General features: G+C 37.5%; 1 protein-coding gene across 1 annotated transcript; it reads left to right on the forward strand.

Moving 5' to 3' along the window:
* Window positions 1-10,599: 10,599 nt before the first annotated feature.
* Window positions 10,600-19,404, forward strand: LOC117336392 (alpha-1,3-mannosyl-glycoprotein 4-beta-N-acetylglucosaminyltransferase C-like). The gene is made up of 4 exons (XM_033896896.1): window positions 10,600-10,907; window positions 13,393-13,439; window positions 16,456-16,597; window positions 17,772-19,404. The coding sequence occupies exons 1-4, from the start codon at window positions 10,808-10,810 to the stop codon at window positions 18,923-18,925; spliced, it is 1,443 nt and encodes a 480-aa protein (XP_033752787.1). The 5' UTR covers window positions 10,600-10,807; the 3' UTR covers window positions 18,926-19,404.
* The last annotated feature ends 3,682 nt before the right edge of the window (window positions 19,405-23,086 follow it).

The following is a 23,086-nucleotide window of genomic DNA, read 5'->3' on the forward strand; positions in this document are numbered from 1 at the left end:
AGTCAGTGATGTTAGTGGTAGATATACACTGGAGTGTGTAGTCAGTGATGTTAGTAGTTCTGAGGTAAATGTATCACTGTAGGTAGATATTCACTGGAGTGTGTAGTCAGTGATGTTAGTGGTAGATATACACTGGAGTGTGTAGTCAGTGATGTTAGTGGTAGATATACACTGGAGTGTGTAGTCAGTGATGTTAGTGGTAGATAAACACTGGAGTGTGTAGTCAGTGATGTTAGTGGTAGATATTCACTGGAGTGTGTAGTCAGTGATGTCAGTGGTAGATAAACACTGGAGTGTGTAGTCAGTGATGTTAGTGGTAGATATTCACTGGAGTGTGTAGTCAGTGATGTTAGTGGTAGATAAACACTGGAGTGTGTAGTCAGTGATGTTAGTGGTAGATAAACATTGGAGTGTGTAGTCAGTGATGTTAGTGGTAGATAAACACTGGAGTGTGTAGTCAGTGATGTTAGTGGTAGATAAACACTAGAGTGTGTGGTCAGTGATGTTAGTGGTAGATAAACACTGGAGTGTGAAGTCAGTGATGTTAGTGGTAGATATACACAGGAGTGTGTAGTCAGTGATGTTAGTGGTAGATAAACACTGGAGTGTGTAGTCAGTGATGTTAGTGGTAGATATACACTAGAGTGTGTAGTCAATGATGTTAGTGGTAGATATACACTGGAGTGTGTAGTCAGTGATGTTAGTGGTAGATAAACACTGGAGTGTGTGTAGTCAGTGATGTTAGTGGTAGATAAACACTGGAGTGTGTGGTCAGTGATGTTAGTGGTAGATATACACTGGAGTGTGTAGTCAGTGATGTTAGTGGTAGATATACACTGGAGTGTGTGTAGTCAGTGATGTTAGTAGTAGATCAACATTGGAGTGTGTAGTCAGTGATGTCAGTGGTATATATTCACTGGAGTGTGTAGTCAGTGATGTTAGTGGTAGATATACACTGGAGTGTGTAGTCAGTGATGTTAGTGGTAGATAAACACTGGAGTGTGTAGTCAGTGATGTTAGTGGTAGATATACACTGGAGTGTGTAGTCAATGATGTTAGTGGTAGATAAACACTGGAGTGTGTAGTCAGTGATGTTAGTGGTAGATATTCACTGGAGTGTGTAGTCAGTGATGTTAGTGGTAGATATACACTGGAGTGTGTAGTCAGTGATGTTAGTGGTAGATAAACACTGGAGTGTGTAGTCAGTGATGTTAGTGGTAGATAAACACTGGAGTGTGTAGTCAGTGATGTTAGTGGTAGATAAACACTGGAGTGTGTAGTCAGTGATGTTAGTGGTAGATATACACTGGAGTGTGTAGTCAGTGATGTCAGTGGTTCCGAGGTAAATGTATCATTGTAGGTAGATATACACTAGAGTGTGTAGTCAGTGATGTTAGTGGTAGATAAACACTGGAGTGTGTAGTCAGTGATGTTAGTGGTAGATATACACTGGAGTGTGAAGTCAGTGATGTTAGTGGTAGATAAACACTGGAGTGTGTAGTCAGTGATGTTAGTGGTAGATATACACTGGAGTGTGTAGTCAGTGATGTTAGTGGTAGATATTCACTGGAGTGTGTAGTCAGTGATGTTAGTGGTAGATAAACACTGGAGTGTGTAGTCAGTGATGTTAGTGGTATATATTCACTGGAGTGTGTGTAGTCAGTGATGTTAGTGGTAGATAAACACTGGAGTGTGTAGTCAGTGATGTTAGTGGTATATATTCACTGGAGTGTGTGTAGTCAGTGATGTTAGTGGTAGATAAACACTGGAGTGTGTAGTCAGTGATGTTAGTGGTATATATTCACTGGAGTGTGTAGTCGGTGATGTTAGTGGTAGATATACACTAGAGTGTGTAGTCAGTGATGTTAGTGGTAGATATTCACTGGAGTGTGTGTAGTCAGTGATGTTAGTGGTATATATTCACTGGAGTGTGTAGTCAGTGATGTTAGTGGTATATATTCACTGGAGTGTGTAGTCAGTGATGTTAGTGGTATATATTCACTGGAGTGTGTAGTCAGTGATGTTAGTAGTTCTGAGGTAAATGTATCACTGTAGGTATATATACACTGGAGTGTGTAGTCAGTGATGTTAGTGGTAGATAAACACTGGAGTGTGTAGTCAGTGATGTTAGTAGTTCTGAGGTAAATTTATCACTGTAGGTAGATATTCACTGGAGTGTGTAGTCAGTGATGTTAGTGGTAGATAAACACTGGAGTGTGTAGTCAGTGATGTTAGTGGTAGATATACACTGGAGTGTGTAGTCAGTGATGTTAGTGGTAGATAAACACTGGAGTGTGTAGTCAGTGATGTTAGTGGTAAATATACACTGGAGTATGTAGTCAGTGATGTTAGTGGTAGATATACACTGGAGTGTGTAGTCAGTGATGTTAGTGGTAGATAAACACTGGAGTGTGTAGTCAGTGATGTTAGTGGTAGATATTCACTGGAGTGTGTAGTCAGTGATGTTAGTGGTAGATATACACTGGAGTGTGTAGTCAGTGATGTTAGTGGTAGATATACACTGGAGTGTGTAGTCAGTGATGTTAGTGGTAGATATACACTGGAGTGTGTAGTCAGTGATGTTAGTGGTAGATATACACTGGAGTGTGTAGTCAGTGATGTTAGTGGTAGATAAACACTGGAGTGTGTGTAGTCAGTGATGTCAGTGGTAGATATACACTAGAGTGTGTAGTCAGTGATGTCAGTGGTAGATAAACACTGGAGTGTGTAGTCAGTGATGTTAGTGGTAGATAAACACTGGAGTGTGTAGTCAGTGATGTTAGTGGTAGATATACACTGGAGTGTGTAGTCAGTGATGTTAGTGGTAGATAAACACTGGAGTGTGTAGTCAGTGATGTTAGTGGTAGATAAACACTGCAGTGTGTAGTCAGTGATGTTAGTGGTAGATAAACATTGGAGTGTGTAGTCAGTGATGTTAGTGGTAGATATACACTGGAGTGTGTAGTCAGTGATGTCAGTGATAGATAAACACTGGAGTGTGTAGTCAGTGATGTTAGTGGTAGATATACACTGGAGTGTGTAGTCAGTGATGTTAGTGGTAGATAAACACTGGAGTGTGTAGTCAGTGATGTTAGTGGTAGATATACACTGGAGTGTGTAGTCAGTGATGTTAGTGGTAGATAAACACTGGAGTGTGTAGTCAGTGATGTTAGTGGTAGATATACACTGGAGTGTGTAGTCAGTGATGTTAGTGGTAGATATACACTGGAGTGTGTAGTCAGTGATGTTAGTAGTTCTGAGGTAAATGTATCACTGTAGGTAGATATTCACTGGAGTGTGTAGTCAGTGATGTTAGTGGTAGATATACACTGGAGTGTGTAGTCAGTGATGTTAGTGGTAGATATACACTGGAGTGTGTAGTCAGTGATGTTAGTGGTAGATAAACACTGGAGTGTGTAGTCAGTGATGTTAGTGGTAGATATTCACTGGAGTGTGTAGTCAGTGATGTCAGTGGTAGATAAACACTGGAGTGTGTAGTCAGTGATGTTAGTGGTAGATATTCACTGGAGTGTGTAGTCAGTGATGTTAGTGGTAGATAAACACTGGAGTGTGCAGTCAGTGATGTTAGTGGTAGATAAACATTGGAGTGTGTAGTCAGTGATGTTAGTGGTAGATAAACACTGGAGTGTGTAGTCAGTGATGTTAGTGGTAGATAAACACTGGAGTGTGAAGTCAGTGATGTTAGTGGTAGATATACACAGGAGTGTGTAGTCAGTGATGTTAGTGGTAGATAAACACTGGAGTGTGTAGTCAGTGATGTTAGTGGTAGATATACACTAGAGTGTGTAGTCAATGATGTTAGTGGTAGATATACACTGGAGTGTGTAGTCAGTGATGTTAGTGGTAGATAAACACTGGAGTGTGTGTAGTCAGTGATGTTAGTGGTAGATAAACACTGGAGTGTGTGGTCAGTGATGTTAGTGGTAGATATTCACTGGAGTGTGTAGTCAGTGATGTTAGTGGTAGATAAACACTGGAGTGTGTAGTCAGTGATGTTAGTGGTAGATAAACACTGGAGTGTGTAGTCAGTGATGTTAGTGGTAGATAAACACTGGAGTGTGTAGTCAGTGATGTTAGTGGTAGATATACACTGGAGTGTGTAGTCAGTGATGTCAGTGGTAGATATACACTAGAGTGTGTAGTCAGTGATGTTAGTGGTAGATATTCACTGGAGTGTGTAGTCAGTGATGTTAGTGGTAGATAAACACTGGAGTGTGTAGTCAGTGATGTTAGTGGTAGATATACACTGGAGTGTGTAGTCAGTGATGTTAGTGGTAGATATACACTGGAGTGTGTAGTCAGTGATGTTAGTGGTAGATAAACACTGGAGTGTGTAGTCAGTGATGTTAGTGGTAGATATTCACTGGAGTGTGTAGTCAGTGATGTTAGTGGTAGATATTCACTGGAGTGTGTAGTCAGTGATGTTAGTGGTAGATATACACTGGAGTGTGTAGTCAGTGATGTTAGTGGTAGATATACACTGGAGTGTGTGTAGTCAGTGATGTTAGTAGTAGATCAACATTGGAGTGTGTAGTAAGTGATGTCAGTGGTATATATTCACTGGAGTGTGTAGTCAGTGATGTTAGTGGTAGATATACACTGGAGTGTGTAGTCAGTGATGTTAGTGGTAGATAAACACTGGAGTGTGTAGTCAGTGATGTTAGTGGTAGATATACACTGGAGTGTGTAGTCAATGATGTTAGTGGTAGATAAACACTGGAGTGTGTAGTCAGTGATGTTAGTGGTAGATATTCACTGGAGTGTGTAGTCAGTGATGTTAGTGGTAGATATACACTGGAGTGTGTAGTCAGTGATGTTAGTGGTAGATAAACACTGGAGTGTGTAGTCAGTGATGTTAGTGGTAGATAAACACTGGAGTGTGTAGTCAGTGATGTTAGTGGTAGATAAACACTGGAGTGTGTAGTCAGTGATGTTAGTGGTAGATATACACTGGAGTGTGTAGTCAGTGATGTCAGTGGTTCCGAGGTAAATGTATCATTGTAGGTAGATATACACTAGAGTGTGTAGTCAGTGATGTTAGTGGTAGATAAACACTGGAGTGTGTAGTCAGTGATGTTAGTGGTAGATATACACTGGAGTGTGAAGTCAGTGATGTTAGTGGTAGATAAACACTGGAGTGTGTAGTCAGTGATGTTAGTGGTAGATATACACTGGAGTGTGTAGTCAGTGATGTTAGTGGTAGATATTCACTGGAGTGTGTAGTCAGTGATGTTAGTGGTAGATAAACACTGGAGTGTGTAGTCAGTGATGTTAGTGGTATATATTCACTGGAGTGTGTGTAGTCAGTGATGTTAGTGGTAGATAAACACTGGAGTGTGTAGTCAGTGATGTTAGTGGTATATATTCACTGGAGTGTGTGTAGTCAGTGATGTTAGTGGTAGATAATATTCACTGGAGTGTGTGTAGTCAGTGATGTTAGTGGTATATATTCACTGGAGTGTGTAGTCAGTGATGTTAGTGGTAGATAATCACTGGAGTGTGTAGTCAGTGATGTTAGTGGTAGATAAACACTGGAGTGTGTAGTCAGTGATGTTAGTGGTATATATTCACTGGAGTGTGTAGTCAGTGATGTTAGTGGTATATATTCACTGGAGTGGAGTCAGTGATGTATGTTACGGAGTGTATCATGAGTAGTATAACACTGGAGTGTGTAGTCAGTGATGTAGTGGTAGATAAACACTGGAGTGTGTAGTCAGTGATGTTAGTGGTAGTATAATTATCACTAGTAGATGTGATGTAGTCAGTGATGTTAGTGGTAGATATTCACTGGAGTGTGTAGTCAGTGATGTTAGTGGTAGATATACACTGGAGTGTGTAGTCAGTGATGTTAGTGGTAGATATACACTGGAGTGTGTAGTCAGTGATGTTAGTGGTAGTAACAGTGGAGTGTGTAGTCAGTGATGTTAGTGGTAGATATACACTGGAGTGTGTAGTCAGTGATGTTAGTGGTAGATAAACACTGGAGTGTGTAGTCAGTGATGTTAGTGGTAGATATTCACTGGAGTGTGTAGTCAGTGATGTTAGTGGTAGATATACACTGGAGTGTGTAGTCAGTGATGTTAGTGGTAGATATACACTGGAGTGTGTAGTCAGTGATGTTAGTGGTAGATATACACTGGAGTGTGTAGTCAGTGATGTTAGTGGTAGATATACACTGGAGTGTGTAGTCAGTGATGTTAGTGGTAGATAAACACTGGAGTGTGTGTAGTCAGTGATGTCAGTGGTAGATATACACTAGAGTGTGTAGTCAGTGATGTCAGTGGTAGATAAACACTGGAGTGTGTAGTCAGTGATGTTAGTGGTAGATAAACACTGGAGTGTGTAGTCAGTGATGTTAGTGGTAGATATACACTGGAGTGTGTAGTCAGTGATGTTAGTGGTAGATAAACACTGGAGTGTGTAGTCAGTGATGTTAGTGGTAGATAAACACTGGAGTGTGTAGTCAGTGATGTTAGTGGTAGATAAACACTGCAGTGTGTAGTCAGTGATGTTAGTGGTAGATAAACATTGGAGTGTGTAGTCAGTGATGTTAGTGGTAGATATACACTGGAGTGTGTAGTCAGTGATGTCAGTGATAGATAAACACTGGAGTGTGTAGTCAGTGATGTTAGTGGTAGATATACACTGGAGTGTGTAGTCAGTGATGTTAGTGGTAGATAAACACTGGAGTGTGTAGTCAGTGATGTTAGTGGTAGATAAACACTGGAGTGTGTAGTCAGTGATGTTAGTGGTAGATATACACTGGAGTGTGTAGTCAGTGATGTTAGTGGTAGATAAACACTGGAGTGTGTAGATCAGTGATGTTAGTAGTTGAGTAGATAATCACTGGAGTGGTAGTCAGTGATGTTAGTGGTAGATATACACTGGAGTGTGTAGTCAGTGATGTTAGTGGTATATATTCACTGTAGTGTGTAGTCAGTGATGTTAGTGGTAGATATACACTGGAGTGTGTGTAGTCAGTGATGTTAGTGGTAGATATACACTGGAGTGTGTAGTCAGTGATGTTAGTGGTAGATATACACTGGAGTGTGTAGTCAGTGATGTTAGTGGTAGATATTCACTGGAGTGTGTAGTCAGTGATGTTAGTGGTAGATATACACTGGAGTGTGTAGTCAGTGATGTTAGTGGTAGATATACACTGGAGTGTGTAGTCAGTGATGTTAGTGGTAGATATACACTGGAGTGTGTAGTCAGTGATGTTAGTGGTAGATATACACTGGAGTGTGTAGTCAGTGATGTCAGTGGTATATATTCACTGGAGTGTGTGTAGTCAGTGATGTTAGTGGTAGATAAACACTGGAGTGTGTAGTCAGTGATGTTAGTGGTAGATATACACTGGAGTGTGTAGTCAGTGATGTTAGTGGTAGATATACACTGGAGTGTGTAGTCAGTGATGTTAGTGGTAGATATACACACTCTTCAGTGATGTTAGTGGTAGATATACACTAGAGTGTGTAGTCAGTGATGTTAGTGGTAGATATACACTGGAGTGTGTAGTCAGTGATGTCAGTGGTAGATATACACCGGAGTGTGTGTAGGCAGTGATGTTAGTGGTAGATATACACTGGAGTGTGTAGTCAGTGATGTTAGTGGTAGATATACACTTGGGTGTGTAGTCAGTGATGTTAGTGGTAGATATACACTGGAGTGTGTGTAGGCAGTGATGTTAGTGGTAGATATACACTAGAGTGTGTAGTCAGTGATGTTAGTGGTAGATAAACACTGGAGTGTGTAGTCAGTGATGTTAGTGGTAGATATTCACTGGAGTGTGTAGTCAATGATGTTAGTGGTAGATAAACACTGGAGTGTGTAGTCAGTGATGTTAGTGGTATATATTCACTGGAGTGTGTGTAGTCAGTGATGTTAGTGGTAGATAAACACTGGAGTGTGTAGTCAGTGATGTTAGTGGTATATATTCACTGGAGTGTGTGTAGTCAGTGATGTTAGTGGTAGATAAACACTGGAGTGTGTAGTCAGTGATGTCAGTGGTTCCAAAGTTAAATGTATCACTGTAGGTAGATAAACACTGGAGTGTGTAGTCAGTGATGTTAGTGGTAGATATTCACTGGAGTGTGTAGTCAGTGATGTTAGTGGTAGATAAACACTGGAGTGTGTGGTCAGTGATGTTAGTGGTTCCGAGGTAAATGTATCACTGTAGGTAGATATACACTGGAGTGTGTAGTCAGTGATGTTAGTGGTATATATTCACTGGAGTGTGTAGTCAGTGATGTAAGTGGTATATATTCACTGGAGTGTGTAGTCAGTGATGTTAGTGGTAGATAAACATTGGAGTGTGTAGTCAGTGATGTTAGTGGTAGATATACACTAGAGTGTGTAGTCAGTGATGTTAGTGGTAGATATTCACTGGAGTGTGTAGTCAGTGATGTTAGTGGTAGATAAACACTGGAGTGTGTAGTCAGTGATGTCAGTTGTAGATATACACTGGAGTGTGTAGTCAGTGATGTTAGTAGTTCTGAGTTAAATGTATCACTGTGGGTAGATAAACACTGGAGTATGTAGTCAGTGATGTTAGTGGTAGATAAACACTGCAGTGTGTAGTCAGTGATGTTAGTGGTAGATAAACACCGGAGTGTGTAGTCAGTGATGTTAGTGGTAGATAAACACTGGAGTGTGTAGTCAGTGATGTTAGTGGTAGATATACACTGGAGTGTGTGTAGGCAGTGATGTTAGTGGTAGATATACACTGGAGTGTGTAGTCAGTGATGTTAGTGGTAGATATACACTTGGGTGTGTAGTCAGTGATGTTAGTGGTAGATATACACTGGAGTGTGTGTAGGCAGTGATGTTAGTGGTAGATATACACTAGAGTGTGTAGTCAGTGATGTTAGTGGTAGATAAACACTGGAGTGTGTAGTCAGTGATGTTAGTGGTAGATATTCACTGGAGTGTGTAGTCAATGATGTTAGTGGTAGATAAACACTGGAGTGTGTAGTCAGTGATGTTAGTGGTATATATTAACTGGAGTGTGTGTAGTCAGTGATGTTAGTGGTAGATAAACACTGGAGTGTGTAGTCAGTGATGTTAGTGGTATATATTCACTGGAGTGTGTGTAGTCAGTGATGTTAGTGGTAGATAAACACTGGAGTGTGTAGTCAGTGATGTCAGTGGTTCCAAAGTTAAATGTATCACTGTGGTAGATAAACACTGGAGTGTGTAGTCAGTGATGTTAGTGGTAGATATTCACTGGAGTGTGTAGTCAGTGATGTTAGTGGTAGATAAACACTGGAGTGTGTGGTCAGTGATGTTAGTGGTTCCGAGGTAAATGTATCACTGTAGGTAGATATACACTGGAGTGTGTAGTCAGTGATGTTAGTGGTATATATTCACTGGAGTGTGTAGTCAGTGATGTAAGTGGTATATATTCACTGGAGTGTGTAGTCAGTGATGTTAGTGGTAGATAAACATTGGAGTGTGTAGTCAGTGATGTTAGTGGTAGATATACACTAGAGTGTGTAGTCAGTGATGTTAGTGGTAGATATTCACTGGAGTGTGTAGTCAGTGATGTTAGTGGTAGATAAACACTGGAGTGTGTAGTCAGTGATGTCAGTTGTAGATATACACTGGAGTGTGTAGTCAGTGATGTTAGTAGTTCTGAGGTAAATGTATCACTGTGGGTAGATAAACACTGGAGTATGTAGTCAGTGATGTTAGTGGTAGATAAACACTGCAGTGTGTAGTCAGTGATGTTAGTGGTAGATAAACACCGGAGTGTGTAGTCAGTGATGTTAGTGGTAGATAAACACTGGAGTGTGTAGTCAGTGATGTTAGTGGTAGATATACACTGGAGTGTGTAGTCAGTGATGTTAGTGGTAGATATACACTGGAGTGTGTAGTCAGTGATGTTAGTGGTAGATAAACACTGGAGTGTGTAGTCAGTGATGTTAGTGGTAGATATACACTGGAGTGTGTAGTCAGTGATGTTAGTGGTAGATATACACTGGAGTGTGTAGTCAGTGATGTTAGTGGTAGATATTCACTGGAGTGTGTAGTCAGTGATGTTAGTGGTAGATATACACTGGAGTATGTAGTCAGTGATGTTAGTGGTAGATATACACTAGAGTGTGTGTAGTCAGTGATGTTAGTGGTAGATATACACTGGAGTGTGTAGTCAGTGATGTTAGTGGTAGATATACACTGGAGTGTGTAGTCAGTGATGTTAGTGGTTCTGAGGTAAATGTATCACTGTAGGTAGATATTCACTGGAGTGTGTAGTCAGTGATGTTAGTGGTTCTGAGGTAAATGTATCACTGTAGGTAGATATTCACTGGAGTGTGTAGTCAGTGATGTTAGTGGTTCTGAGGTAAATGTATCACTGTAGATAGATATTCACTGGAGTGTGTGTAGTCAGTGATGTTAGTAGTACCGGCGTAAATGTATCAGAGTACATAGATGATACACGAAAGTGGCGATAAGTTAGGCGTCATCATTGTCACTATCTGTTTCACAGTGCGATCAATGATAAGACATAAAGATAAGCATTGATTTGTATAGCTAACTAATGCCATACTAAACAATGCATGTTTCTATAAAGCTGTGCATAGTCTGAAAATATTGGACCGCAAATACTATTTTGTTGGATGACATAAACTATTCTATTATCATTGGAGTGAAGGATTGACCTAATCATATTGGATGGACACAGTTTTTACCTGCTGGATGTGTACGGGAGGTTAATTTATAACTACCCACAGTTTACTGAAATACAACTTTTTTCAAAACAGATACAATTTTATTTTGCAGCATCATGAAATCAAATCGTAGCATCCAGAGGATTGGCTTACAGATTTGTCTGGTTGGTGTTGTAATAATCTTAGTCAACTATCACCTTTCCTACTACAGTCAAGGTAAGCTTCTTCATCATCAGCAACAGCATCATCAACGTCGATCTCATTAACGACATACATCATAGTAGTTATTTCCTATGTAACTCATATGTTTAATATGTATACACGTACCATTCTTATCGGCAATAAAGAAAGTAACTGCCTCAGAAATCAATGATGATATTGATCATACCGTACTGTTAAATAATTGGAAAAGTAATACACATCTGGCCCATAATAACGGGTTCCATTAGCGTAGTGATACGTTAATTAGGTCTCTTTTTTTTTTCTTTTCTTTTTTTTCTTTTCTTTAACATTAGCTTGATATAATACAGTAGATTTGTGTATATAATCCGCGAAGAAACAATATGTACCACAAGATATTATGATATGTTTTATTTTGAATAATTACTCATTTATATAATATTGGTGATGAAATTTCATGATTTAATTGTGATGATGAAACGATGTTTTAATAGTGTTTTGTAGACAACTGTAGATAGACATAAGGTTATCTAAGGGGCCCTCAGTCGGAAAGACGATCATGTAACCTCAAGTGAAGATTCGAGGTGCGTGGCTTGACGCTTCCTATCCGTGTCGGTTAGTGTTTCTCGGGAAGTTGAGATACGAACCGCTCTATGCTGATTGCTTCCTTGGGCAAGAAGCTTTCCTTTTATTGCTCTGGATAGCATGTAACTGACCGTTCAGTGAGGTAGTCACACACTAATACAAGGAGACCCCGCCTCAAAATGGCTGTTCACGGGACGATATACTTAAACTTAAAAGAAAAATGATAGATTTGAAATGACTACGAATTCGTGAGTTTTATTTCAATGCTTTTGTGTTTATTTTTTGACATCATGGCCATAGCTGTAGATTACTTTAAATTTATTAAATATGGATAGTTTACCACAAATCTGAATATATTGCGCGAAGATTCCAATTCGTCAATGTTCGTATGTAAAATATGGCCCAGCACACCATTTACATCGCCTGATGTCCAATCCTATCATAGATATATTTTGAAGTATAGCACATTGAAGTTGTAAATGTTCAACTCCCTGGAAGCTTCCAGTCAATCATACAATGCCCTATTCATGCAACTCACAGCTGTACTCCTTATTCCTAGCTACCTAGCTTTATTTATTCATAGCTTTTATTTCTATATGGTAACACGTTTAGACATTGTCTGCTTTAAAATACGGCCCTGTTATACATATGTACAGTCATGGAAGACTGATAATTAATACTATCTCAATGTAGAACTGAATAAGTATCACATATATCATATGTATCACACTGGCTACTTACTGTAAAACTTTTCAATATATTTCTTTTTTTAAAAAACATCTACACTGCACGACTGTTTAAAAACATCACTAAGGTCATCCCATAAAACACAGCAGCTTTATAAACGCCGATATATTTTCGTTTTTCTGTAAAGGGACATAGTCTATCTGGTAGTTCTGTAAGACACGTCCTTTATATATGAAAACACAGAGTTTAAAAGTTTTGGAAATTGCTGTTTTAGAATTTTAAAAGTGGCAATTGCTTTCCTAAACTCATGAAAACAGATATAGACATCTATCAGAGACTGTTAAAAAGAGTACTACACGAAGGAATTAAAATATCTTTGATGTTCAATACAATCATGGTAGCTCATTTTTGTAACTTAAAAATCTTTTCGATTTTAGATGTATATTTTATTGCAAGGAATACACCATACACTTAAACAATAAATGACATGTAGGAAGAGAATGCTCCGATAGACTTTCAGTATACTTATTGTCATGATTTAGATAAATGGTAATCTATTGTCATGATTTGGGTATAATTAGAGGCCCTGCTGTATTTATCATACAAGGAATAGTTGTTTTTTTCCATCGGCCCTTTAATAAGAGAAACACTTTTGCAGAAATTGATAAAGTGCAGCACAAAGCTCTCGAACTAAAACGACATCCATCTCACTTATTCATCCATCTCACTTATTCATCTGAACATGTAAACAAAATTGTTTCCGTAGATACATGCTGACAACGTGGTCTTGCATATTGAACATAGCGAAAGTGCCACGTGATGTCTGCAATTATTGTTAAATGTAGTTAGTTTGTCTACAAATCTGGTGGTCGGGTTGTAAATGATATCCAAATGATCAAACCATTATTGCGATATCATTGACATGAGGAATAATAACAGCATACTAAAAGTCTCCTATTGCCAGTATTGGAGCTTGTTTCTGGAACTGTTGGATTTATATATATATTTTACATATTCAAATATACATTAATGGAAGCAATTACTGTGATCTAACTACTGTAGGTCACACCAGCATGAAAGTCATCGGATGAGATGATGATGACGGACTGACAAAGAAAGTATTAATGATATCGGCTGAAATGTGTGTTATCATTTTCATTATCATTTTAAATTTGGTACTTTTATAGTAGAATTTGAATTGTTTTTTTCTTCTTTTTTAAAACTAAATTACCTTTTTGTTTATTTGCAGCGGGGAAACGAAACTGTGAATGTAACGAGAAAGAAACGAGACGGAAGGTAAAATATCAAAATAGCACTTTCTTACATCCGGCACATTCTTATTGAGATGTGTTTTCGCAAAGACAGGTTTTCATATTCAGTTAACGCATTTCTCCTGTATTCTATACAGTCTGGTTTGGACAACCGCTCTTTACATAGGTTAGAAGAAAGAAATCATCGGCATATGCAAGACAATTTCAGAATACAAAGGAAAATCGAAATAGGGTTTCTGAAGGCATGCTTATTGATGTATTAGATATAAACCATATACAAACACAAACACAGTTTATATGACTAGCGGTGTAACATTGATAAATTGGTATCAAACAAAGAAATCTAATATCAGAGAAAATGTAATATGTAGGAATCAAAGTAGGTAGAATAGCTGGTGTCAATATTTTTCAATACACATACTCAAATATTCTATCGATTGTATGGTAATTCACCTGGGCCGACGTATTTGTGCCTGATTATCGACTCTTTAATATTTATACCTCTTCAATAATTCACTATGTACTTGTTATCACTATGAAATTCATCGTTATACCTGTAGCAGCATGTATGTATTTAAAGATATAGCAATATTTATAAGTCACTATTTATACCTCTTCAATAATTCACTATGTACTTGTTATCACTATGAAATTCATCGTTATACCTGTAGCAGCATGTATGTACTTAAAGAGATAGCAATATTTATAAGTCACTATTGCTGGCTACGTTTTTGGGAGAGAATCTCCCCTTCATAAGGGCAATGCTTGTCATGCCGCCCCCTCCCTCCCACCACCACCATACCGCCTTCCCTACCGCCACCACACCATACCGCCCTCCCTCCAACCACCACCACCACAACGAAGTTACATTGTTGGGGGTATACTGGAATCAGCTTAGTTGTCTGTCTGTCCATCTCTCCGAAGTTAAAGTGTGTCTGGAAAACTCCTCCTAAACTTGTGATCCGATACCAATGAAACTTCACACAAATATAAACTAAATCATAAAGAACCATGTGTAGATGTGCATGCAACTACCCCCCCCCCCCCTCCCCCCTCAAAATTATGGTTACTATGGTAACCGATCACTATAAACAGGTTTTTCAATAAAGAGCTATAATTCAGCCGATCGTAATCATCTTTGGTCGAATGTTGATACAGTTTGACATGTTAGTTGTTGCCAAAACATTCACAATCTGGGCCTCTGTATTAGTCATCGGCTTACAGTCTTAGTTTACATTAGCTTTTATGATGTCATTGTTATCGTTAGGACATCATTTGTATGGTCCATCTATGACGTCATCAATTTTGAGATCTATCTATGACATTATCAACATCGTGATCAATTTGTGACGTCATCAATTACGTTTCCAATTGTGATGTTACCAATGTTTTGGTTTCTTTGGTTGTAAACAGGAGATTGGTGTACTGAATTATCTGTATTGATTAAGTCCAATAGGATGACGAGTGTTCAGCTTTTAATCCTGAAAGATTCGCGGGTCTGCCTGTGGGTTCATGAAACAATACGATAATTCGTGTAATAATATCAAGCTTTACGAAGAATTAAATGAAGATATCTCTGAGAGAGAGGTTTTAAATGTAATAGGTAATTTAAAACGCTATAAGGCCTATGGTATCGGCTGTTTACTTAATGAATTATTTGTAGCATGCAAATATACTTTGTTTCCTTGTTTAAAAGAGCTATTAATGTTTTTTTAGTTCTGGTTTCTTTCCGGATTATGAGAATATTGGAATTATCATACCATTTTTTTAAAAAGAGATGTAAATATAACTGATAATTATAGACATAATAAGTTTACAAAAGCTCAAAATAAACATATGCCTTATACAAAATGTGCAGAAAAACACTTTTTTAATGTTGAATTTCGTCTTTCTGTTTTTGACACTAATTTAAATAGTATTTTGATGTATGGTTCTGCAATCTTTGGATATCACAAAGCCCCTGCAATTACGCGACTTCATATTTTATTTCTCAAACAACAACGACAAGACAACGACAACGACGACGACGACGACGACAGAAGTAATGATAGTGATTGAATTTTTTCTCAGTGTTGTATACAGATTTCACATTTTTTCTCTACAATATGATAACGTGGACTGAGTCCCATTTTCTATCTTTACGCTATATATCGGACACTAGCTATAGGTCAATCAAGTTACCACATTCTCAATAACTTCTCCACGTGCCTAAATTCAATAAACCATGAAAAAAATCAATTGTGTGTTCCCACATGCGACAAAATCGAATAGACCATTAAATCAATGAACCATGACGAAAATTAATTAGTTCATCACTCTAATTACATGCGTGCTGCTTCTCTATACTTATTTGTAAACACTGACAGGAGGATACACCTTGTGATGTGTTCCTACATCATGACGACCTGTGTATGACCTCACGTGCTTATACTGTATAGTTGGTGATTTTAGCGGTCATTAAATACAGCGCGAAAACAAAATACCCCGCGAATATTTTCTTTATACAAACAAATGTATAGAAGTGTTTGCTGAAGAATGTTAACAAGGCGTTGTTGCATAAAATGCAATACCCGACTGAGACAACCGTGAAATTAATAACCCGATATAACTATATAGTATTTGTTGTTTTTTCTGGTGTTTTCGCTATTTACCACCACTTTATCATGTAATGACCCGTTTTAGGTGCTTATTAACCCGAGTGAAAGCTGGTACTTTTGACAAGATATACTGTTTGTGACGTCACTGCCAGTTACAATGTTTATACTGGGGTAATTGTTAAAGGTATTGGCTTCATACAAGTAAAAGTTACATCATATTTTACCGAGAGCTATAAGTCACAGGATTTATGATATTCACGAGAAAATGTTATGTCAAGTTTCCAGGTTAATGATTCTCGAATCGAAGTAATGAATATAAAAATACCTTATATTTTTTCACTGTCTTAATCGTTACCATGGAGGTATTGACGATAGTTTCCCGATAACTCATTATTGTACCGATAATGTACCGTACACGTAATTATAACCTGAGGTTGTTTTCAGGTATCAATGCCGAAGTCGTCTTTGACTTCTATTCCTGGACTTAATTCCGTATCAGAGCTGACGATGAAACTAGGCCTACATGCTAATTTGACGTGGTGGAGCTCCACATCTCCATTATATGGTCACCATCGACAAAGGAAAAGTAAGCGTCACAATGGTAAAATCTATCTATACGTATCATTAGCGTACGACGAAGTATATCAATGAACACTTTTCGTCTTTCACTCTCATTTTCTCTATATATCAAATACTCCTCGTTATAATGAATACGCTACATAAAATTACCTTAGAAAGTATTGTGAAATCTGTTTAATGAGAGTATCAGAATGTAGGATGAGAAAGTCTATGACATAAGAAAGGAGTGTAATGATACAATAGTGGTGTTTTGTATCCTTATGGATATGCTTATAGCGATGGAAAAATGATGTCTTGTTCATGGGATATTTGTAGGGATGAGGGAGTGGTGCTCTATTAATACGTATTTCTGTGGATGAACAATGTTTTTTTTATATTAAAGCTTCTACATCGGCAACAAAAAGAACTGAAAAAGTAGAACAGGCTGTTGTTTATTTCAAAACAAAACCAAAAGCTACATACTATAGTATAACATATAGGCAACTTTCGGTTATAGAGGTGATCTTTATTGCGATGCTGTTAGTATTTGTTTCCATTTGTTGGTGGTATCAATTTAATGCATTTTAAGAGAGGCAGTGCATAGCGATTTATGATCTTTATATGAAAGTTTCAAGGGATTTAAAAAGGCTTTATATTAATGGGGAATCGTATGGAATGAGAACACGTTGCTAAACCAATAGACCGTTTGCGGGAAAAGGGGTTAGCAGTCTATGAATTGATGAGAAAACAATGGCCTCTTGTAAAAGTTTGATTCAATATTTGAATGAATCCGTCAGTTGAATGTCCCATACTGTATTTCAAGACCGAATTAAATTCTGTTTTTAACACAAGTGGCCTTCATGACGTTCACGTCTTCATTCTTTAAAGTGCGGAATAGAATATTGTTACAATATAAATGAGTGTAAATGTCCTATAAATGTTTTATTTGTGTAAACTAGGGAACAGAATGTGTCAGTGATAAATGTTACATATGTAACGCCTGCTGGAGATCCTCGTCATGACATCCCTGCCTGTTTGACTACACACGCGATCTAAAATTTTAATTTGTTCTATTATGTGCTTTAACAGATCCCGTTTTAGGAATTGCTGTTAGAATTACCGAAAAGCTCTTGTATTTCGGGTATGGTTTTAAGTCTGTTGAGAAATATAACTAGATTGATCAATCATATGTATTTTTGCAGGTTTATTGACATTAGGAATACCCTCGGTGAGGCGCCCGAACGACCGACACTACATTATGGGCACCATTAAATCTATAATAGACAATACAGACGACGACGAGAGGTCCCGAATTACTGTCGTCATATTTGTGGCTGATTTCAATGAAACATGGAACCTAGAAATGGCTGCAAAACTTTATTCAAATTTTAAAGATTATTTTGAGGATGGTATGCTACAAGTTGTTAAAGCTCCCATGGCTATCTATCCGGATTTCAAAATCAGTCACGTCAAGGGAGCTCTACGTGACTCCGCAGAGCGAACACTATGGAGGTCTAAACAAAATCTGGATTTTGCTTTTGTGATGCTTTATTCTAAAAACATATCAGAGTACTACATCCAGCTGGAGGACGATGTCGTTTGTGCCCAGCATTTTGTGGACGATATAGAAACATTTGTGAACAAGACAAAACGTTTCTGGATTTGTTTAGAATTTACAGAGTTAGGCTTTATAGGAAAACTGTTTCGCTCTATCCACCTTGAACGATTAGCACACACATTATTAGCGTATTACGACTCCAAACCTTGTGATCTCCTTTTAGGTCATGTCTTCCGGATACTGGGACAGAATGCACCGATTCATTCATCGCCATCTTTATTTCAACACATGGGGAAATGGTCATCATTAGAACATAAAATGATGCCATCCGTTGATAAAAAATTTAAAGGTTTTGGTGAAGCAGATTTACCTATCATTGAGGTGCCAAAGGGAGATAACCCTAAGGCGTCTATTCTTACAAATATGAATTGGGCTGAAGGGTATGGACCAGGACATGCCTATAACCATTCGTCCTCATTTTTCTGGGCTACAGACCCTCGTAAGAGAAGCTTTTTTGAAATTGTATATAGATGGCCTATGACTGTAAGGAAAATAATCGTTTCAACAGGAGACGCAAAAAATAGAAAAGACTCGCTTGTTGCAGGAAATGTGAGAGTTAGTGATTCTGAACCATGCCATACGAAGGGTCACCTGTTAGGGAACTTCGTAGCAGGGGAGTTCGACTCTGAAATTCTTGGAAGTAAAATTCCGTCAGGTATTAAATGTATAGCTGTAGTTTTGGTCAGCAGTCAAACTGGATGGTTAATCATACGTGATATAGCTGTTTTTGTTACGTGACACAAACGGTAATAATGTATACATTTTTAATTGTCAGTGTCGACATTCATTGTTAACGTTAACGTCATTTGATGACAACGGAACAATAAAAAAAAAAACAGTGTACAAAGCTTTATTTGTACAATCAAATCAAATCATGTATCTAACGTTCTCTTGAAATCCAATATAGAAACTCTTGAAATTTATTGAATTATGGGCCTTTTCACCTCCCCATCCAGATTTTGTCATTTATTTTTACCTAACTGGTGTTTTTGGTCGCCGCCTACGATCAATACTTCAGGCTCTTATGAGGTCCAAACAGCTGTATCGTACAGTTTTATTCATTTTGGTTCTTCTGTATCTAACTTTAAACTGTCTTTATTGTCTTGTTTAGCACATCCTCTAAAATGTCTTCATTTTTTGAAGATGTAAAATCATATCTGGTGCTATTGTTTCATTACAAATAAACAAAGAAAAACCATCTTTAGGTTAGCATCATTGTTTGGTGTTTGGTGATAATTTTTCCCCTCAACACACTCAGCAGTTGTTTAGTACGACGCCACTAACATATGGAGGGTGGAAAATACTAATCGACCAAACTCTATATATCCCATAAATATAATCCTATAATCCTAATACTACAACCAGACATCCTGACGTGGCTGTATATAAACTATTCATTTCCGGTTAATTTTATCTAATGCAATAATCATAAGAACCATTACACATTGTATATTTGCTTACACTTACGGCACTTTGAAAATGATAATTGTTTTCATGGTGTTATTGACATAAAATTCCGCCCTTCAATAAAAATTAAGGTTTAATTCTCTTGAAAAGGACAAGAGTTATATTCCTTCAATTTTGTTATTTCGTCCATTCGTCTGTCCTCGTCTACATTGTTTTGTTTAAAGATGTTTTAAGATATTAATGCTGTTACTTGTATACTTTTATTACGTATTAATGAAGCTCGTCCTTTTTTAATACATTTATATCTGTGCTTTTACTTGTTTTTAAGTCTTATATTGATAACCATGAAATTTTGTGAGCTATGCAGCTAGTGCACCCCGACTCATAGATTTTGATATGCCTGCATCAACTGATCGAGCAGTTTTATTTTATTGATTTTTTGGCTCTACTGTATAACTCCAAACCTGTCATTATGTTGATATCTTCGATCGTTTTTGTCCAACCCTAAGATACAAAAAATACAGATAACAGGCGAGTGAATAGAACATTTAATCACGAATTAAGTTACAGATACAACAAGCATACAATATCGATATTTATTGAATTGAGATTATAGTATTCTTTTAATGTGTCAAATATATCATTGTTTTCTCAAATATTTGTAAATAAGCAATAATTAAACCTGGATTCGTGCACCAGCCTCATTAGATAAGATAATCCATCATTTCTGACAAAGTCAAGTAACAAAAAGTCATAAACGGAGATATTGATATTTTTTTTCTATCGTAGTTAGTTACAAGGTTGAAGTGAATGTGTACGTGTGTGCGCGTTTGTGGTTGGTTGTGTTTAGGGAGGATAATTATTGAACTTACCCCAATACTGTATCGCCTGGACCAAATAGCAAATGTTAGGTCTATCGCCTTGACAAAAAAGCAAATATAAGGTCTATTGCCCAGACAAAAAAGCGAAATTTAGGTCTATTTCCTAGATAAATATTAAATGTTAAGAATGTGTACCGGTGGTAATATGGAGTCATCATAGGCAAATTCATCAAAATTTAATTTATATTTATGAAATGTGAGATCATCGAGAAAAATAAACAAGACGTGATCGCCTGCTTACTAAAACAGGCAAAATAAACAATAACATCGTTGCTGCTATTCTCGTTTGTTTGTTTTTGTTTTTGGTTTGCTCTGATGAATTATATCATCCATCATTAGCCTGCTTTAACTATGAAATATACTGTCAGTTCACATACTGACGAGTTTCTTTACAAACCAACTACGTCAACGCGAAATGGCGCTCGATATATAAATTGAAGAGATGAATTAGGAAAAGTGGAAACGAAAAAAATACATTTTGAATCAGCTCTCTGGTTCTGCTATGTATGGAAAAGTAAGATGTGTCCCTCAAACACAGATAGAACAATAGGCCAACCAGATTAAAGGTGGATGATATCTTCAGATTAAGGTGGTATGGTACAAACTCTTTGCTGGTAGAGTATAGTTGATACTGATATCAAGGCGATGAACGTATGAAATCGATTTAGATATATCTCGCATATTTCAAAAGATTAGTACACGGTTTCAATAAATGCTGACTTTTTGATAAAATGAATCGAACAATTATTTTCATCTTTTGTTTAAACAAAGATACGTTATTTAAAAATAAATAATGATTCTTATAATCAAAATTTGCGATCCAGCTCTAGCTCGTATAAACTGATATTGGGCTGATCTGATCCACAATCCGTTTTATCAAAAGGGAGATAACTCTTTTATGTTTGCTGTCACATAGGTACGTAAATTTGAATAAAAAGACTGAAATATTTATGATATTTTTGTATCAGATACTGTTCCTTGTGATTCTAGTAATTATCGATTTCTTGTGATATCTAGTAATATGCCATTCCTTGTTTACCTAGTAAGTATCCATTCTCTATGATATCTAGTAAGTGTCCATTCTCTGTGATATCTAGTAAATGTCCAGTCTCTGTGATATCTAGTAAATGTCCATTCTCTGTGATATCTAGTAAATGTCCATTCTCTGTGATATCTAGTAAATGTCCAGTCTCTGTGATATCTAGTAAATGTCCATTCTCTGTGATATCTAGTAAATGTCCAGTCTCTGTGATATCTAGTAAATGTCCAGTCTCTGTGATATCTAGTAAGTATCCATTATCTGTGGTATCTAGTAAGTGTCCAGTCTCTGTGATATCTAGTAAGTATCCATTCTCTGTGGTATCTAGTAAGTGTCCAGTCTCTGTGATATCTAGTAAGTATCCATTCTCTGTGATATCTAGTAAATGTCCATTCTCTATGATATCTAGTAAGTGTCCATTCTCTGTGATATCTAGTAAGTGTCCAGTCTCTGCGATTTCTAGTAAGTATCCATTCTCTGTGATATCTAGTAAGTGTCCATTCTCTGTGGTATCTAGAAAGTATCCAGTCTCTGTGATATCTAGTAAATGTCCATTCTCTGTGATATCTAGTAAATGTCCATTCTCTGTGATATCTAGTAAGTATCCAGTCTCTGTGATATCTAGTAAGTGTCCATTCTCTGTGATATCTAGTAAGTATCCAGTCTCTGTGATATCTAGTAAGTGTCCATTCTCTATGGTATCTAGTAAGTATCCAGTCTCTGTGATATCTAGTAAGTGTCCATTCTCTGTGGTATCTAGTAAGTATCCATTCTCTGTGATATCTAGTAAGTGTCCATTCTCTGTGATATCTAGTAAGTGTCCATTCTCTGTGGTATCTAGTAAGTGTCCAGTCTCTGTGGTATCTAGTAAGTATCCAGTCTCTGTGATATCTAGTAAGTGTCCATTCTCTGTGGTATCTAGTAAGTATCCATTCTCTGTGATATCTAGTAAGTATCCAGTCTCTGTGATATCTAGTAAGTGTCCATTCTCTGTGATATTTAGTAAGTATCCAGTCTCTGTGATATCTAGTAAGTGTCCATTCTCTATGGTATCTAGTAAGTATCCAGTCTCTGTGATATCTAGTAAGTGTCCATTCTCTGTGGTATCTAGTAAGTGTCCATTCTCTGTGGTATCTAGTAAGTGTCCAGTCTCTGTGGTATCTAGTAAGTATCCAGTCTCTGTGATATCTAGTAAGTATCCAGTCTCTGTGATATCTAGTAAGTGTCCATTCTCTGTGATATCTAGTAAATGTCCATTCTCTGTGGTATCTAGTAAGTGTCCATTCTCTGTGGTATCCGGTAAGTGTCCATTCTCTGTGATATCTAGTAAGTATCCAGTCTCTGTGATATCTAGTAAGTGTCCATTCTCTGTGGTATCTAGTAAGTGTCCATTCTCTGTGATATCTAGTAAGTGTCCAGTCTCTGTGGTATCTAGTAAGTGTCCATTCTCTGTGGTATCTAGTAAGTGTCCAGTCTCTGTGGTATCTAGTAAGTGTCCATTCTCTGTGATATCTAGTAAGTGTCCATTCTCTGTGGTATCTAGTAAGTGTCCATTCTCTGTGATGTCTAGTA

The sequence above is a fragment of the Pecten maximus genome, chromosome 10 (assembly GCF_902652985.1).
Source record: "Pecten maximus chromosome 10, xPecMax1.1, whole genome shotgun sequence".
NCBI classification, from domain to species: Eukaryota; Metazoa; Mollusca; class Bivalvia; order Pectinida; family Pectinidae; genus Pecten; species Pecten maximus.

What these genes read in the sequence shown, in the direction of transcription:
- LOC117336392 (XM_033896896.1), top strand. Translation starts at nt 10,808, where the DNA reads ATGAAATCAAATCGTAGCATCCAGAGGATTGGCTTACAGATTTGTCTG. An exon ending in CCTTTCCTACTACAGTCAAG is followed by an intron (nt 10,908 to 13,392) that starts GTAAGCTTCTTC and finishes GTTTATTTGCAG; the next exon opens with CGGGGAAACGAAACTGTGAA. An exon ending in TCACCATCGACAAAGGAAAA is followed by an intron (nt 16,598 to 17,771) that starts GTAAGCGTCACA and finishes GTATTTTTGCAG; the next exon opens with GTTTATTGACATTAGGAATA.